We start from the raw sequence: 19,352 nt of genomic DNA on the forward strand, positions 1-19,352 counted from the left end.
TGCTTGGGAAGCTCTCTGTCTCTCTGTCTCTGGCTGGGGCATTGGCAGTGGTGGAGCAGCCACCAAGCGCCAATTATGCGTACACAGAAATTGCCCGCCATGTGGTTTGGAGAGGGGGTTGCCTGCCTTTGTTTTCTCGACGCACATGCGAGTATATGGCCCAATGGCGTACCATTAACCGCATCCCGGTCGTATCTGGGCGAAAGTATCTGCCAAGACAAACACTGAAATTTTATAGTTTCCCCCCTGCTAATTGCACTCTGGGGGTACACCCACACACACCCGACAGACATTCACCGGCGTGATAATCGCTTCCGATTGTGCGAATCAGCAAAAGCTGCCCAGAAAATAATGAAAACAGTGATTAACGGAGACGAGCAGGAGTCAGGAGTGAGGAGTCAGAGGATATTTCTTTGAGCAAGTGCCGCAAACAGGCTGAAATTTATTGACAGCAGAGCGGGGCACAATGGGGCAGTGGCATTCCCTTCGACTTCGAAATTTCTTTTCGGGACTCCAACACATGCTGGAGGAGGGGCTGAGTATGTGTTTACTTTCGGGTCAAACGGAATATTTCAATAGCCTCAAAAACGCGAGTGACTGCGTTTCAGGTAAACAGCGCGCTGATCCCAAAGGTCTCTCCCCCATGTATTGAAGACAAAAGCAAAGGGAAGACATCCCCAATCATCCTGCCCAGTGTGAAGACTGATGATAACCAAGGACGAAGGAGCACTGTTTGCCCAAGCCCTCTGTCAGCCATTAAATTTTCCCTAAAATGCGAAATATAAACTGGGAGGATAACCAAACGCACACACGAATTAAATATTAATCCCTGTCGACGAACCCCAGCCCCACCCAACCCCCGTATGTGTGTGTGCGTGTGGTGGTGGGGGGGTTTCCTTTTTTTGGCCACGTTTTACACGGTTAGTGGCGATGTACCGTTCCGTTCCGTTCCGTAGGTTAGTGCATTATTAAGCACTGTTTATGCGACATTAGGAACATAAAAGGTGACTCCACGCCGACTCGGGCTGAATCAACAAACAAAATAAAACGAATGTCCCGCATGTCAGTGAGGGAATAATGCAGCGTTTTTAAGGAGGATTCTGTTACAACCATTGACCTAAGCAAGTGGGTTTTGGCTTGGATTAAAGCTGAGAATATGGCCTAGAAATTGTAAATTGGTGCAACAGAAATCAGAAACACGGAAAAGAGAACTATCAAGAAACACAAAGTACTCGAACATATTTGCATATTTAAAAGGAAGTTCGTTGTAATGCTGATAATTTGATGCAGTTCACACTCATTTAAACCGCAGGAAAAAACTTAACTCTAATCCGATTGCAATTCGAATACAATTACCATTTCCAGTCCTACTTCCGGGTGCCCTTCAGTGCTATCAATGCCCACCAATTGGATTCGTAGTTCCGAGCATTTGCTGTGCCTTGTTGCACATATGTTGAGGATATTCTGTTACCAGCAGCCAGCGGCGGCTGGTCCTAATGAGGCACCCACGGCATCCAGCCACCCCCCTGCACCACTGTGTACATTTCTGTGTGTGTATCGTGGTGGTGGTGGTGGTGGTGGTGGTGGGTCATAGGACAATGGCATCTTAAATTCGCATTCGAAATGAGGCAAGTGGCGGCAGAGTGCGCTGCAAGTAAATTGATTACGTGCCACTTGCTCACATCATCAATTTCAGTCCATATGCGCGTATATCCCTTTGAAACCCGCGCCAAAGGCTGCCCACAAAATTGCTAGTTGACACTCGAAAATGTCTGCTCCTCTGTAGCCTCGTTAATTAAAAGCATTTGTTGACTTCTGCTGCTGCGGTCGCTGCCATTTGTTGCAAGTAATCGCATTTGTAGTTGAGTGTTGTTTTTTTTCCCCCTTTACAGCCGATTTCCTGTGATTATGATAAGCATTTTGTCTGGGCAAAGCAGGGAGGACTTTTAACCCGAAGTTCAAGCCACCAACTGAGACCAAAACACCTTTAAATAAGATTCAAGATTATTTTATTTGAATTTGTAAGTTTAGGAAATGGAAAGAAGCTTCGAAATCATCATAAATATTATTTCTTGCCAAACCCTTGACTTGTGGAAGGATTTGTTGCACATTTGTGCATAGTGTGCCGCATTTGTTCCGATTTGTGAACCAAACTACAATCGTATCGCAACGTATTGTTGAGAGGCATTAATTCAATCAATAATTCTGCAGTTTTCATGGCAGCTGCAGGGATTCGATATGATCCTTCCGCTCAGCCACCCTACCCCTCCACTCTATAACAATTTGTTTTTGTCGTTTTATTGTTTTCGTTTTTGTCGCATAAAAATGACAACAAATTAGTTTGACTTCCGTCGGCGGTTTCCCGCTGTGTTTTTCACAGTTTTGTTTGATATTCGTTTGTTTTATTTTTTTTTAATTTTATATTTTTGTTTTATTTGCTTGCGCGTCCTTGAGCAGTGGCCAATAAATTATGTGAAGGATGCTGTCAGGCAGAGCCCAAACCCTCGACAAAACAGCAACAGAAAAGGGGAGGGATCTTCTGCATAGGGAACACGGTCGCGGACACGGACACGGACACGGAGTCAGCCTCTAGATCAGGGTCGAAGTCATCCGATGGCCATGGCGAGGGCGCGACGTGTTTGATTAGCTTTATTAAATATGCAAACAATGCAAATTTCTCTTATATTTTTTTGTTGTATTTTAATTTACATTGTTTTTGTTCAAAATGTGGAAAATTCACTGGGAGTTTAATTGCCAGAACAGCACCAAATGGATGAAAAAAAAAACCGTACAAAAATGTAAAATTTAATATGCATTGCTTCCCGTATTCCCCGACAGCCACAACCCTCCTGCCCTTCAGATTTCATTCGTGAACAAATTGTTTGTAATGCATTTTAATTTTGTTCTCCTCTTTGCCGCAATAAATATTATTTTTTTTTGTTTTGCCCGACAAATTCGAAGTGGGAAACGTGTCCATAATTTAGTCCCGGCATCTTCCGATGCTTCAGACAAATTTACATGATTTTTTTTAGGTCTCTGTCTCTACTCTACTCTCTACGCAGCTGTGTGCATATTTCGCATGTATTTGATTTCCTCGTTTTGTGCTGTGTTAATGTCTTAGGGTCTCTTGTGTTCTGAGTTCTCTTTGCCTCCCAGTGCGAGTCACCAATAAGAATGACTAAGAGAAATTCCCAATGGCAAAGAGAAACGAAGAGAACAAAGAGAGAGCGGCGAAAGGTTAGTGCACACTGCTTTACCGACTCGCGCGCGCTTACTAAGTTCTTTTCGCTTTTCGAATGTGCAAAGGGAATGAAAAACATAAAAAATATGACGTTTAAAATAAAACTTTATGGGATGTTTAGGTTAGATTTATTTCCCTATTTGCAACTTAACTATGCAAATATCATATCAAATTTCGCAATTCGCATTATTGTAAGACTTAAACGTCAATGGGATTATCAATCTTCGGCAACTTTGTTGCCAAATGCCAAAACTTAACTTGAAATATGGATTTGAGAAGGGAGAAGGGAGAGAGATCCTTTGGATGGGAAGTATTGACGGTATCCCCAAGGGATACGCAACGGAAATCTACTTGTGCATATGGAGATGCCATTGCTATTCGTTCCTCTGGTTATTTCCATTACTTTTCGGTAGCATTTTCACCCTTTTTTCCTTGCCTGTCCATGCACCCCTTGCAAGGCCTTGGTTGAAAAGGCAAAGGACTCACACACATACCGGGGAATAGTCCGAAAAGTGCACATATTGTATGAAAAAAGGTTCATTAGGAACATCAATTATATTTCAAGAGCCCAAAAGTTGCAAGAGAAACTAAGTTAACAACATTTGATGTAATTATATATGAAAATAATACTTGGGGGCAAGATTAAATAGGGAATGAGCATACACTTTCGCTCTCTAATTATATTTAATTCATATTGAAGCCATAATAGCTGGTGCTTAATTCTGATTAATTTTCTTCCTCCCGAATATCCATTTAAATCTTAAATCTCACATCTTAAAGCATCTTTTTTATCGAGCATCATTCGAGCAGCTTCCCTCCGTCAGTTTTGTCATCAATTATTGCCAGAGTCCGCTCTGTTGAATATCGTTCAGCGGAAAGAGGAATGCAGAAGGCCTGCCTGGGCATTGTTTAACAATTAACGGAACAAGTTGTTTAACTTTACCTAAACGATTTAAGTCAACAGTGAGCGACAATCCCCACCACTTTAGTGGTCCTCCTTCTCGCTTCCATTCGCTACTCTTTCTTTTTTTATCCACTCCAAAGGACTCCTGACTGACTGTCCTCGTCACTAGCCCATAAGGATGGAGGAAAAGGAGGATGCGACTCTGTCAATGCTGCTCCTGCTGCTGCTGCTGCTGCTGCTTCCGCTTCCGATGACTGCACAAATCGTTGAATTTCCTTCACCGTTTTTTGAGCCTTTTTTTTGCAGGCATCTCCTGGCTGGCTCCAGCTGAACTGGCAGAAATTTGTCAGGAAACATTTCGTTTTGTTTGGTTCTCGTTTGGCGGCACTCCACCTGAACTCCACTCCTCTCCATCCCACTTCAATTCATTTGTACTCCTTTTTGTCAACTTGTTTGTTTTACTTAAAGGCCAGAGAACGAACGACTGCTGTCCAGCGGTAGAGTGAGGGGTAGGGACACAGGCATGGAATGGAATGGAATGGAAAGAGTTCTTAAGCCGCTCTCTATTGGCATCCGCGCCCACCCACAGACACGGAGGCTGATTGGACTGGCAGCGCGAGTTCAATAATTAAATTTGCGACATTTCAACGCTCACCGATCAATGGAATGAATTAACTCTTGTCAATTATCCAAGTGAGGACGGACTTCAGGCCCAAACCCCAGAGCAGACCAACTCTGCTGAGGTCTCGGAGGCTCAGTTTCTGTCGCTACTTTCATGCCTCTAACTAGCTCTAAAGCAGCAGCCAACAAATGAGAACACTTCCGCTGAGTGCATCGACTCAAGGGTACCGATTGCTCCCAATGTGATCTAGTTATTGGCTTCAAACTCTCTTGATTCGCTCTCACAATGCCCACCGAAACGTATATACCCTGCAGCTCCACAAGTGCAGGGTGGAGCACCGCAAACGGAGGCAGCAGTAGAAAAAAAAAAGCACAGAAGTCCAGCGATTGCCGACAATAAAATGTCACTTGATCGCTGCATTGGCGCTCGTGTCCAACTGAATTTAGGCATCGCCGGCGGTGGTCACTCTCCGCAGTCGGAGCTGCAGTTGGAGCTTAGTTTGGGGGCCTCCTCTGACCAGGTGGCGTCGATCTACCGCAATGCTGCTGCCTGCTGCTGGCTGCTGCTGATGACGACCACACAAGACGCTTAATTTGTTGCGCCCCATGCCGATGACAATGCGTCGTTGCAGCATGTTGTCTCCTGTCCTCCTGTCTCCGCTTGACTCCTCATCAATCAGTGATCAGTTGCTGTTCTTTTCTCTCTCACTGCCGATCGGATGGGGGGGCGCAGCATGCTTAAGGTGGCAGTAGGAGCGCAGAAGTGGCCTGCTTTTTTGTTGCTCCTTCGTTGTTCGGATTTTTTTTGCCTGTACCGTTTCATCGATAATTCAGATCACGCGAATTGGATGCATGTTATGGCCTCTCTCTCTCTCTCTCTCTCTTTCGTCGAAGCTTTCATTCTCATAGAAAAAGCCGCTCACTGAATATGAGCAAAGCTTAGAATTAATTGCGAAAGCTTGGCGAAAGTTTATTCACACTCAGAGTTGTTGAGAATAGAGGAAAAGAGCTTTGATCAGGCATGAGTACATTTAATATTTAAAGATATTATGATGGATCGATGATTGAAAGTAAAAACTGTAATAAAAACTGTATAGAAACCAATGTATAGAATGTGAAAAGTGTTTGGGCTTATAAAGTAACTGTGTGTTTTATGCATAATTAATTATACTCAAAGAGCGGCATATGTAAATATGTTCTTCCTCCTGAATTAACGCTTTAAGTAGCTCTCACTGGCATCCTTGTAGCCCCATCGCATCCTTCACCACATGCCAGAATGCCACTTTAATGAAAATCTATCACAGTCAGGAGGAGTTTGCTTCCGTTTGGGTTCCAGGGGGTAGTACGATGTGCGCGTAAATTCATTACACTTTCTCAATTATGTGAGATACATTTTAATAAGAGGGGGGAGGCGGAGGAGGTTGGGCAACGAATGGAGCAACGCAGGCAGGAGTTGCGTAGAAAACCTCAACATAATCAAGTAAATTAATAGCAGCGAGAAGCCGCCGCGTCGTTTGGCTGCCGGAACCAAAACCGGAGTCAGAGATCAAAGTAATTAATTATAATAATTAAGAACTTTTCAGTAGCTGCCACTCCGCTGTCTTACTCGGTCTCTGCCCCAACTCGCACTCGCTCACACTCTCTATCTCTCTCTCTCTCTCTCTCTTTTGTTGGTTGTGGGTTGCCGAACAAAGTTTCCAGCATTTGCATGCGGCGAAGACCGTTGACATGGGCCTGTGTGTGTGTGTGTGTGTGTGTGTGTGTGTGTGTGTGTTGCTGGAAAGTGCGTGCACCTGTTGAGATTTGAGCAATTCCCCAAGCAAATTCCATATTCATATCTTGTCCGGACACACACTGCCAGCGCCTACCTACTCCCCGCTTTCTGCTCTCTACTCCTCGTTTAATCCTCATTTCCCTTATGATTAAATATGTCTTTAAGTTAGTTTGTTGTTGGTGAGTGGTGCTGGTGAGTGGTTGGTGTCGTTTTAGTTGTTGTAATTCACTAGTTTTTAATCATCGCTAAAAGCGTTGCCTTTGTCGGCAGTGCAGCAGCAGCAGCAGCAGCAGCAGCAGCAGCAGCAACGGCAGCAACGGCATCCAGCCGCAGTAGACATGAAATTCCGCTTCGTTGAACTAATACGTTAAAAGCATTTACCAACACTGCCTAACACGCCCCTCACAGAGCCGTCGCCCACTGGCAATTGTTTGTGCTCAGCGGAGCAGCAGGCTGCGCTTTTGCCTCTCCTCACACCCACTGTCATCCTCTCCTCTTTCTGTTTTTGCTGCGAGATTAAGCACGAAAGAGCCGCAGCATGACGGTCGGGCGGGGATGGAGCGGGGAGGATGCAATCAGCTAGAGTGTCAAAAGAGAAAAAGAGAGCACATGCAAAGCTGCGCCCGCAGACAGCCACCGCAATGAATAAGCTCTTGACACTTGCTGTGGGGCGTGGCTGGTCACCCACTTGGAAGCAATTAATGGAACAACGCACACAAAATGAAACGACCGAGAGAAGCGTGGTGGAAGAAAGAGAGAGCGAGAGGAAATGCACCTGAAAGCTGTAAGATTCTTAGATCAATAATATATTCAATCGTTAAACAATTCTCGATACATTTTTGCTTTTTGTAAATTGGATCCACAATTGTATTCTGCTGCTCTACTTTGAGCTCTCAAATTTGGCTCCGCTTTGTAACAAAACCTCTACAAAATATTCGACAAATGAATGCGCTTCACTTTATTATTATTTAATTTACATTATTCCACTTTTACTCTACGAGTACTTCGGTTGCCCTCTCTTCAGTTTACACTCTCGATATACACTCTCTACTTAAGTATATCCTAGACTCGGGGACTTTCACTTAGTTAGAGGGATACTGGAACTCAGTCTTCTTCACGTTGAGAACACCGTTGTGATCGGTGGTACCATGGAGAGTGGTCACCTTCTGGTGGCCGGAGGCGTCGAAGGAGCTGATGGTCTGCTGGATCTGGGTGGCGGGCACGCTGCTGCCGTACGACTGCTGGGTGCCGATGTTGCTGCCGTACGACTGCTGGGTGCCGATGTTGCTGCCGTATCCGGCATTGTATGAGGGATTGTAGGCTCCGGTTGCAGAGTCCTCGCCGAAGCGGCTCTCAAGGTTCACGCCACTGTAAAGCAACGAGAAAATAATTCAATACAATCGTTATTCCAATCCGGCGGGGCTGGGACTTACAGGCCTGCTGGAGCCGCCTGTTGGGTGTAGGAGGTGCCGACGTGGCCAGATCCATCGGGATTGTGAATGGAGTGGGAGGCGATGGTGATGCTGCCGCCGTTGCCAGACGAGGAGGAGGACGACGACGACGAGGACGAAGAGCTGAACACCTCACGACGCAGACGCCTCAGCAGACGGGCATTGACGGGATGCACATCCGATTGGCGGCCCTCGGAGTCCAGAGTGAAGAATGCGCGGGGCACAAATTGTCCAGCTGTGGGTGTAGTTTGTGAAAGATTATTACAGATATTCCAGCAGGCTACCAACAAAATGCTTTTGATTCACTTTTCGCTGTGAAAGTTGCCTCTCTGTCCCTGTCTCTCTTTCGCTAAAACTTGTTTGATTGCTAACTCTACTTTAGCTTGATAAATTATTCATAATTTTAATATTAATATTCGGAAAGTTTTGACAAACATTGTCGCAAAAAGTCGAATTTCACAAATCAAGTTTCAAATGGTTTTTTTTAATGGTTTTTCGATGGGGTTTTCGGCGATTAACATACCCGGTTTACCCCCAAAACTTGCTAATCAATTTAATAATTAACATGATAAGCGCTTAACAATAGCCTTGATCTAGCCTATTCCGTAGTAGCTTCGATGATGTAATTGAAATATCAGAGGGAGAGGCGTTGGAGAGGGACTTGCACTCACCGGAAGAGGCCGCAGCAGCTGAGGCCACGAAGAGGGCAAGAGCAATCAAAGCGTATTTCATGTTGGATCTGTAATTAAACACACGCACACATGCACAATTAGCAGAGAAGTTATATATATATATATAAATAAATGTATATATGTATTTGACAGCCACACTCACAAAGAACGAACAAAAGACTTAGACAGCGAACGCGTAAAAAGTTCCAAATCGACTAAACCGCCGGGGCCGTGCCGCAGCGCTTTTATATGGAAATTTTTAGCGCTGACGTAGTGCGAATCATCATCATCATCATCAACATCAAAGGCAGAGAAGGCAGAGAGACAGCAGAAGCTGCCAAACAACCAGAAGAACAACCAAGAAATACAACAGAAAAGAAAAAAAACAAATAATTGAATGAACAATAAACATAAGATAACAGATAAAACATAAGAGGAGATCTCTTAAGTCGCGTCTCAAAGTCATAAAAACAAACTTAGACTCAGTGATTCATAAGCTTTAACTTACTCACTCTCTCTCTCTCTCTCTCTCTCTGTATCTCTCTCTCTCTCTGTCTCTGTCTCGGCTCTGCGGATGGATTCAAAATTAAATTCCCCTAACCTGAGACATGAGCCAAAACCCCGAGCCAGCAGTGAAACTGGATATATTTTCGGTTCTGTTTGTTTTCGTTTTATTTGCATTTCGCGGTTTCTGGCTCCCTATGAACGGGCAGCTGTTGTTGTTCGTGGCCCAAGCTCGTGTATGTTGGCCAAGTGCCGTGCCCCCCCCCCCCTTTCCCCCTCTTAGAGTCTTGAGCATTGCCACTGACCCGATTCGTGGTTGGGCCCAACACTTATGTTTCTGATTCTGCCGCTCACTTTGGGGCAATAGCCTGATTAAAGAGACGCCAGCAGCTCCACATGTAAGTAGTGACAAACATTCAATTACACTCGAAAAAATAAGGGACTACCATTGGAATTAGTTTAATGGCTGACATGCGTCTTCCATTTATAATTTTATATCCCGATCTATTTTGAAACGCGTTCAACACGTTCCGTTAGGGTTTTAAACTGGTTTTTAATTGATATTTTGTTTTTAGTTTCTTTTTTTGCAAAACAAAACCAAAACAGATCTGATTTTGTTACCCAATTTTATTAGTCTTTAATTATACATTTACATATCTGTATTCCAGGAAATCCTCCATGCAATTAGCCAAAAAACCGGTTGAGAATTGCCTCGATTTCAACTTGCTGCTGTAATGGTTATTGCGGTAAGCGAGTTTTTAATGCATTTATAATCTACGAAAAATCGATCGTTTAAAGTCCATTCATCGGTTAGGAGTCGCTGCCACAAAGCATGCCATGGAAAACCATCCACAAATTCAATTCAATGGATTTACATTAATCTCAAACAAATCGCAAGCAAAATTTGCTGCCATTTGTTTCGCTTTGACCGCCCAAAAATAAATATTTTCGAATTTCGCACACGTTTTTTGCTTGGCAAGAATAAAAATTGAATACGAAACAAGAGGGTGTGGGGGGGTGTTGGAAAACCTTTTCCGCAAATGGTGACAGAGCCAAAATTTCTGGCCGCATACTCGGGAAAAATATTCCCCAGTCGATTTGGTACGATTTATTATATGGCAGTGTCCGCCCAGAGCCGCCTGTCCAGCCCGAGCACCATTAATCATTTGTGTCCGAAGCTGAGTCCGAGTCTACGAATCATCGGAGGCAGAGTCCTTGTCCGTGTTTTGGACACTCCAGATTGGCGAATAAACTTTTGCGGTACGTGGCAACGTGTTGAAATTACAAAATGTGTTAAAAAACTGCCAAAAAAAGAAACACGCAAAATAAAATATTTCATTCACACACAGACAGAAAAAGAAAAACAAAAAAAAACCGTAAATTTCCTTTGAGAATAGAGTCATAGGACAGCAGCCAGAACAGGACAGCGACTGGGAAAGTGGGAGTGCAAGGTGATTATGTTTGACAGCCGGCCAGGGACGAAAGCCTCCCTGGGCCAGCCCAAAACTCCTGCTGAGCAATGTGTGAAAATTGGCTTCAGTCTTGCACGCCTGATGTATGGCCAACTATGCCGATAATTCCGCTGTTCGCCAGACTTTAGATTCTTAACTACAAGATCTGAGAGAATTCGAGAGGAACGGCAAATTCTCCATTGAGGTCATGTGGCTCTTGCTCTTGGCTGCTGCCATTAATGTCTCACTCCCCGGGGAACTCTGACTGGGAAAAATATGAATAATTGAAACAGCTGAACGGCCAGAATGCGTGTCCAAATCTGAATCAAATTTTCCATAGAGATATTCCTCTTCGTATACATAATCAAGTACGAGTTTTATTTAATGTGCCTGTTTTTGGGGGGATAAATGATAATTTGGCTTTCACTTCAACCTCCCTCAAACGGAGGACACAGCCTTTTGATTACAAAATTGATTTTCAATGTTTTTCACACACAAAACCAAAATACAAACAACAACAAAATGCTGCCAAAAATTCAGTAAAAAAAGTGCTTTTGTGTGAGTGCCAGTCAGCGGAGTGGGGGGGGGGGGGGAATGGAAAACCATTCCAGATCCACTTCCACTTCACCATAGAAATGTCATCGTGACATCAACTGTGGCAACACGAACTCTGCCTGATTTCTCCAATGATTTTTCGCAATCAGCTTGATGAGGATGTGCGCGCTGTAGTGCGAGTGTGTAGGGGGTGGTGGGGGGGGTTGATGTAGGAGGTGGCTGGTCTATGATTAGTATCCCGGCATTGGGCCTCGGCGTGTGCCCGACTCGCATGCCAAGTGGCCAGCAGACAAATGAAATTTTAATGCCAAAAGGAAAACAAAGTTGTCTTTGATGCCCTAACAGTCTGAAGGCAGCTTCCATGATATAAGTGAGAGTGATATAAGCAGGTGTACCCTCGCGGAAGTGTATGTTGAGAGGAGCTCCTGCCTGATGTACCACGTGCTGGTCAGAGACAGCAGCCAGAGTACCAAGTCAGAGTCAGAGACAAAGTGGAATGTGTTGAGGCCCAGGGACGCGGCTAGAATTGGGAATCGAGAATCAAGAATAGTTGCTTATCCCTGCCCCTGGCATATGCCGCAGCCATATCAATGCCATAATGTCCTTGGCCCACGAGCATCTTTATCTTTTCCTGCTCTTGCGCTGGCAATTATTTGCGTGTATTTCTGGTCCTGGGAAAGGCAAACAATGGATATATCGAGCACACGCCCGTAGACATGATTGCATCCGCAACGGAAGCAGCCAGCAACCCGTAGTCTGTACATCCCGAAGTATCCTTCCTGGGGCGGCCTCTCATCCGCAATTTTCACGCCCACTTTGTTTGATGATGACAAATCTCGTTGCGTGTTATCAGATTGGCTCAAAACCCCACCCCCGTCTCCCCCGGCTGCATTGCATAATTATGTTTATCTTCGGATGCGAAATACTACGATGTAGTTTGGGTCACGTGGCCATCGACAGTTCGGTCTTGGCTTCGACCTCGACCTCTGCCACGGAACGAGCGGCACGTGCTAATCGGCGGTCGCCTGTTCTCTCCTGCCCATTGCCTGCCACGCCCCTCTACACCACTGCCACGCCCCGCTCTACATGGCCGATAATTGAAATCGCTAAGCCCAAGTACGAGTTACGAGTTACGAGTTACGCGTATGGGGGCAATGGCTTCATTTATCAGCTCGATGCCGTGGCAGGGCATTAATTTTGTTCTACAATTTTAGCAACGGAAGAGAGTTATGCTGGGGGGGAGGGGGGAGGGGGAATCACTTACTTCAATTGGCTTTGCCAATTTTTATTTATTAATTAGCGGAAGACACAATAAGTAGGTTTATTCTTGCAGAAGAATCTATTGGAAATGGCAAAGATGAGTGCAAAAGGCAGGGAGAGGAATTTATGAAACCTTTTTCAAGATATATTTATGTATAGTTTTTCCGCCATTTTAATTAGTCTAAGTTCAAAGACTTTGATCATTAAATGTGTACAAATTGAAGGTGGCCTAGCAATGTTTCCTTTGCCTTTAAATTAAAGTACAAGCCAGTTAATGAGTAAACTCAAACACACACTGCGAGTGAGTGTCGCCCTGTGGACGCATAAATTATGAATAAAATCCTGCTGGAGCAGGAGAGAGAGAGTCAAAGGCAGGGAGTTGAGTTGGCCCGCTTTTATGGAAGCGTGCTAAATAAAATATTTGAATACTTAAAGCCATAAACCTGAGTACATATTTATAAATTAAGTTGAAACCAAGCCCGAGGCCACATGCCACACACATGCAGTGTGTGGAGCAGTGGCAGGGGCAGCACTGACCCTTTTCGAGTGATCCTTCTGGCACGCCGTCATTAGAAATGCTTACTAATGTGCCCGCCTTAATAATAATCAAATTTATATGCATGGTTATGTCCTTTGGTCCTTTAGAATGTGAATCTGGTTTGGAGTCGGAGCAGGAATCCTGAGATAATGTTGAGGCCCAGCCAAGTGTCTGTGTCTGAGATGAAAAGTGTCAATATCCTTGTTTTGGCTAACATAAAGAAAGGAATGCTGCAGCTGTGGTCGGGGCCGGGTGCGGGTGCGGGTGCGGTTACCACGCCCAGTCTGGGCTACTCGTACCGTTATGCATTGTCCGTTCGTCCGTTTGTTGGCTTGTTTTTGGCTGTTTGCCGGCCAACACTGAGACTAAATGGCCCAAAAGGTTGCCTCTCCTGGGAGCCAAGCCTCCCGCCAGCCACTGTCTCCGGATGAGTCTTGGAAATATCACAAAAATTAATTATGAGCGACCGGCCAAAGGATACCCACCACTACTCTCATGAATGCCCCCAAAGTTGTTTCTTTCCTTTTTGATTTGCTGGAAATGAATCTGTCCAGCGACCACACCCAAGTCTCTGTCTTTCTTTCTCTGCTCGCAGCAGCGACAATAAAAACAAATTACAATTGCAACAATAGCAACCTTTGAGGCAATTCAACACAGGAGCTGGAGAAGGTAGACTTCCAGCTAAGGGATGGGCTTGCAGGAGCCATTCACCCCTTTCAGATAGCGAGAGAGTGAGGGAGAGAGAGAGACCCCGCCCGGCCTGGCAGAAGACAGGAAAAATTGAAATAAATTACCAAAACTAAAGGCCAACAACTGTTCGCATAATGAAGTCAAATTATATTTTTGCCTGTATGTTTGGATAGTTTCCAAAACAGGGGAACAAGCGCCGGAACACTGAGAGAAAGGCACCGCCTAGAAGTGGGACTTGTTCGAAGTTGAAATTCCCAATTGTAAAACATTTTCCATCCAGTGTAGCAGCAGTCGCAGTCAGGGGTGCGCCCTTAAACGAAGTGGTCCTTGAAATTATGCAAATCGGATGCATGCCAGCCAGCCCTGTCACTCTTTCCCCTTCCGCTCACACATATGTACTTATTTAGTTGCATGCCACCTATGGATATGGATGCTCATGCCCCAAACTCCGGCATTAGCGTCAACAAGCATTAGCCAATCCATTTCATCGACACGTGGAGTTTCTGCGTGTCCTTTCTCGTGCGCTCTTATCATTTAATTCGTGGAGAATTAACACGGACATTGTCAGCAGTAAATGAGCTAATTAATCTAGTAAATGTGTCGCCAACACCCCTCCACTCCACTCCACTCCATCATGGGACGCATTGCATGACGCTGCCTGGCCCGCAGTTGGTTCGTTGGCGTTTTTGTGGTTCTCCAGAGGATCCCCAGCGCTGAACTGACACGCTTCTCCAGGTGGGAAATGGGGCGGAGTAGCCCCTAGGGGGGCTGCACTAAAACCCCCCCAAATGAGATGCAAGAATTCATTCCTCAAGCAGCTCGTAAAAGTTTCATTTCAATTATTTACAACATATTTTCGATGGGAATTTCAACTGGAAAAAGTCATGGAAAGCAATGGAGTTTTCCTTTTCCTGCATTCCCCCACTCCCCTGTGCTTTTCTATGTCTATTTTTTGGCTAACTTTTCTTTGCCACAAATCAATCTGTTCGTAGTCGACTCCCAGTTAATGAACTGCCGTGGGCCTTGGACCGCCAGACTCCCAATCTCGGTGCGTTTTGATGCGTTCGATGGACTTCATTTCCACGTATTTGGCCCGACTGGAGGGGGGTGGGAGAGGGGAGAGGAGAGGGGAGAGGAATTTCGTGTTTATGGCCAGGTTGTTTTCACCGGCCACAAAAACGCTTATCGATGGATGAGATCTCGCTGTGCGAGACTTGTAAATATTTATGATTATTTTGTAGAAATATTTTTGCTGTATTTTGGTTTTGGACAAGAGAAACGGGTTTACCGCCCCAACCCCTTTCCCCCTCCCGCGCCATGTGGGGGCCTTGGGAGATGTGCGAAAATGTTTTGAACACCTCTGGGGCGGCGGGTTGTGGGAAGAAGCCCCTGGAGCTGCCCCTGCAACCAATCCTTTATGATGTGTGTGTGTTTCAGTGTGTGTGCTGAAATAATAAATCTGAAGAAAAGTTTCCACGTTTTACCCTTACTCTTGTTGTATGTACACGGTACTTGAAGATGTAAGTGAATGATGCATTTATGTACATAAATATGTATTATGTAAAAGTAATGTAAAGTAAAATCAGTAACCACAAAAAAGTAAATATATTTCTTGCACATATTTAATTTATTTCAATTTATCTATGGGTGTTGTGTGTTCCTTTTTGATATGAAAATTTGCTGAAATTGTGTTTCCTTCTTTAGGAATTTATTAACTGAAAAGACTGCCATAACCAGGGTATCTTCAGGTCTGTATTCCTTACGAATTGAACGCCTTTTTCTTATGTAAACGAAACCCTTCGCACAGGCAGGACCTTCGTTTTGTGGTAGTTACCCTCACGAGAACGTTTAGGCAAAGGCTTGGGTAAATATTTAAACTGGTTTTCGATTGTTTTCGCAAAATCGTTGCAGTTGGTCAAACACGTGTTTGAGATAATTTAATTAAATTTACTTGGCGTTTTTTTTCATGCCGCTGCCTCGTGCCACGTGCCCAAGCACTGCCTCTAGCCGCTTTTTGTGCTCAAGTGGCAAACACTTGAGCACTTGCTTGCTTGTCCTAGTCCCGGGCCCGAACCCTGCCGCTGCTCGAGTTCAATCTGTGTTCAAATTGTGGCAAGTGCAGCGCCACTCGGCTTAAGCTTGCACAGACTGAAAGGGGGGGGGCGGAGGAACTGATAGATTTCCTAGGAACTGAGAACTTTGGTGGTCTCTGCAGCAGACAATGCAACTGTCAGAGATCTCTGCCGATGGATCTGGTGGCATCTGTCGCTGTCGGTCCGCTGAGACCTTCCTTGGAGAGTGTACGGCATTCCATTCCAGCGAATCAATGACAATGATGACTCGTGGAAATCCAGTGAAGGAACTGAAACTAAATATGATTTATCTTCACGGTGTGCTCACGGAGTCACTTCCTCCACCCTCTCATTAGTGCGGGCCCGACTAATTTGCATAAGTGTCCTGCCTGGCCCCAGGACGAATACAAACTCGAGACGTGTACCCATGGAGGGAACGAACACACTAATTAAAATGTTCGCGCCTCAAATTTCCCTCTCGTCGCCTTATTTATGGCTCACTGGGTTCCGGGTTCCGGGTCCCGGGTCCTGTGAATGTCTTGCATATGGACGAAGAAATATGTAAGTGCTCGGGGCGTCGTCCCTACATTCGGTTTCCTATTCTTTTTTTTTTTTTTCTTTTTTGTTTACGAGTGACAAATGAGACATTTACATGCTGCATTCCCAATGAATATTAAAATTATTCATGGTTTCTGCTGGCAGGAAATGCTTGCTAATGGATACGTCAGATCCAGATGCTCAGCCAATAAGGGGGCAAAGCTGCTCTTCACTTTTGAGTATAATCTTGAGTTAATTTCTAATATGCTCATCCACTTGTTGTTTCACATCTCCCCAACCTGGCGCCGCCCAAGAGCAAGTTTGTTTTTGTCAAAAGTCAATCCGGCGACTAATTGACACGCACAATTGTAATTGCAATGATGACACTTGCTCTGCCACTTCCATCCCCTGCCCAAGCCCTCTCCTCACTAATCCCATAAGCCGCTGCGCACCACAGAAATGACGAGCGGCAGGGGCGAGGAGCAGCAAGTTATTTGGCTTTCGGCTAGTGGATGTCCATGTAAATCCAATTGAAAGCAATTTGAATCAAATTGAAAGCCCAAACCAACGTCTGACGCAGAACAAACAATCGGGCGGGGGGATGTGGAGTGGAGTGCTGGGGTGGGGGGTGGAGAAGCGGCTGCCCGGGGTCAAAGGGGTAGAGCTGTGACAGCTGTCGCGGCCCGAGAAACTCCTCCGAGAATTGGGCGCGATAAAAGGGGGTTAATCGAACACGCGGATCATAGAATTTTCCTCACCTTTTGCTGGAAAAAGAAAATTGGGTGAATGGGTGAAGGAGGGGGTGAGGTAGGTAGGGGAATTTCCTTTAGGGTATTTTGGTTAATTAGCGATGTCTGGGGACATCTTCTGTTTGCCTTTTGGCTTTGATTTAAACATAAAATGTTGTGCCGCTCCGTTCCCAGAACCTGTCCTATGGGGAAATGTTCCTTAAAAATAGACTAAACAGAGAGAGAATTTTCTTTGCACTTGCAAAAGGGACTGAGGTTACGCGCCTTGTCAAAAGTTAATGTGATTACCACGCCCCACAAATTAATTCATAGAAAACTCAAACAAACTCCGTCTCTCCGCCTCTCTCTCTCTCTCTCTCTCTCTCGCCTGTGGTCCCTCTGCTTCGGTCACAGGCAGAAACCGCAAATGCGGAAAATGCAAATTGTTTTTCAACCGAACCCAGAAACGCAGCAACGGAACCCAACCCAAAACCCGACTGTTTTCTCCTAACGATGCGTGAACATTCTGTGGGCGTTTTCGGTAACTAATCCGACTGAAAGAGTGGTGTGGGGGAAGGCAGGGAGAGACTGTAGGTCCTCGAGTGTGTTTGACAACTAACTCAAAGAAATTTAAGGGATTCGTATGAATGTTCAATGCGAATAATGTGCCAAAGTCAGAAGGGGTTAAACCCAAAATGATGACTAATCAACTCTGAAGGGCAAACAAAGCGAACAGGAATGGAAAGGAAAGTCCTCATACAGGACCGAAAGGGGTACGGTAACCGTTAGGCCAAGGAAATCGTTACACGCAATAAAGAGTAAAAGAAAATCTTCATGGTGTAAGCAATAATTTCATTTTATTTTTATTTTGCTACAAACATTGCCGTTTGAGCGTTAACTACACCCATTTTAAAGCCACGCCCACTGATGAAGTTTCGTTAAACATTTCTTTGGAGTACTTAAAATGTACCTGCATATTTTGAAACTTATATCCATCATAGTTGCAAAGTTATGAATCAAAGTTCTTTGAGAACCAGAGCAACTTTGCACCGCCGCCAGACACACAGTTTGAATTTCAAACTGTCGCTGCGTTGAAGCACTGCTTTCCACTGCTTTGCCGACTTGATATGGGAAAAAGAGAGAACGATTTTGATTGGTCAAAAATGTCATTGGTCCAGAGGCGAACAACAATTTGGTTTCACTTTCATGCTCTTATCCTCAGATTAATAACTTAAGCTGTTTAATTGCTAATGTTAGGATGGAGTTGAGAATCAGCATTGGAGTTGTTATTGAATCTCGACCACGTCAAGTGCTGGCTGTTCCTAAATTGTATTGATTGAGGTCTGGTCTACGAGGAATGTGACTAGCAATTTGGTTGTCAACTCTTCAAGCTTGCCCTTCCTCTCACGCTCCCATCTAACTGGCATCCCAAAAGGTTCCAGGGAATAGGCAGATTGGATCCTGGGAATATGTGTAACCTCTCAATAGAGCAGGGGCTCCTAGTCTGAGGTCTTCCTGTTCGTGTCCCTGTCGGCTTCAACCTTTGCCTCTGCTGCTGCTGCTCCACACTCACGCCCCCAACTGGGGACGGGCATGGCACTGAGTACGGTCCAATTCACAGCGTTCCAAAGTCCCAAGGCTGGAAATGTTTCCACCAACCCACAACCACTTGCTGTGTCTCGCTCTCTCTCTCTCAGTCTCACACACTGGATTGTGTCTGTATCTTGCCTGCCTGCTCTGTGTCTCATCTCTCTCGCTCTTTATAGGTCTCTCTCCCTCTCTCTCTGGATCTGGTTGTCGTCGTCGTCGTCTCCTTCGTTGTCGGTGGATGGTTTTGTTGCTGACAGTTCGGCTCTCCACGGGACGCAACGACGACGATGTGGTGTCGTTTTCCACTCCCAGCGATAGGTTAGATTTTCCATTCGTTGCCTGCCCGCCTCTCAGGCTTTTGCTTATTGTTACCGACCCACCGACCGACCGACCGACCGACCGCCATTGCCACCCCCTCGGAACTCTCATGCGGCGCAGGCTCGTTTCGTTTCCATTTTCAAAGCATTTGGTATCGTTGGTCGTTTGGTCGCTTTTCCCGCTGCTGCGGCAACTGCGCAGAGCAGAGCGCTGCGATGCGATGCGATGCGACGCGACGCGACGCTGTGTGGCAAGCAAGAGCATCGCTGGCAGTCGCTGTGGACTGGACGAGGATTCAGTTGGGGTTTAACAGTCACTCGGGACGGTAGCGCGCGCCGCTTAAAACTTGTTGCGAGACCAATTCTCCGAAAATAAATCCCAAATTCTCTGCGGTGCATTGGCAGCACACACATACACACACCCATAAATATTCACCCACACTCAGTA

The 19,352-nt window shown here is 45.4% G+C and overlaps 1 protein-coding gene across 5 annotated transcripts; it reads right to left on the bottom strand.

Annotated features, from left to right (window-relative positions):
• Positions 1-7,472: 7,472 nt before the first annotated feature.
• On the bottom strand, positions 7,473-8,899 carry LOC117580217 (extracellular glycosidase CRH11). 5 transcript variants are annotated; one of them, XM_034266635.1, is made up of 5 exons: positions 8,826-8,899; positions 8,663-8,730; positions 7,974-8,226; positions 7,816-7,908; positions 7,473-7,782 (listed from the first exon to the last, which is right to left on the bottom strand). In XM_034266635.1, exons 2-5 carry the CDS (start codon positions 8,721-8,723, stop codon positions 7,623-7,625), a joined length of 567 nt encoding a protein of 188 aa, XP_034122526.1. In that variant the 5' UTR covers positions 8,724-8,730; positions 8,826-8,899; the 3' UTR covers positions 7,473-7,622. The 5 variants fall into 5 exon arrangements, with proteins under 5 accessions (XP_034122526.1, XP_034122506.1, XP_034122516.1 ...); XM_034266615.1 differs by having other exon boundaries at positions 7,473-7,908; XM_034266625.1 differs by having other exon boundaries at positions 7,473-7,908; positions 8,837-8,854.
• Positions 8,900-19,352: the final 10,453 nt, after the last annotated feature.

This window comes from Drosophila guanche, unplaced genomic scaffold, assembly GCF_900245975.1.
Source record: "Drosophila guanche unplaced genomic scaffold, DGUA_6, whole genome shotgun sequence".
In the NCBI taxonomy this organism is placed as follows: domain Eukaryota; kingdom Metazoa; phylum Arthropoda; class Insecta; order Diptera; family Drosophilidae; genus Drosophila; species Drosophila guanche.

Excerpts from the sequence above, each read along its gene's own strand:
- LOC117580217 (XM_034266615.1), bottom strand. The coding sequence starts at position 8,723 with ATGAAATACGCTTTGATTGCTCTTGCCCTCTTCGTGGCCTCAGCTGCT. Across the intron at positions 8,227-8,662 it reads AGCTGCTGCGGCCTCTTCCG|CTGGACAATTTGTGCCCCGC; the intron begins GTGAGTGCAAGT and ends CTACACCCACAG. Across the intron at positions 7,909-7,973 it reads CAGGCGGCTCCAGCAGGCCT|TGGCGTGAACCTTGAGAGCC; the intron begins GTAAGTCCCAGC and ends GTTGCTTTACAG.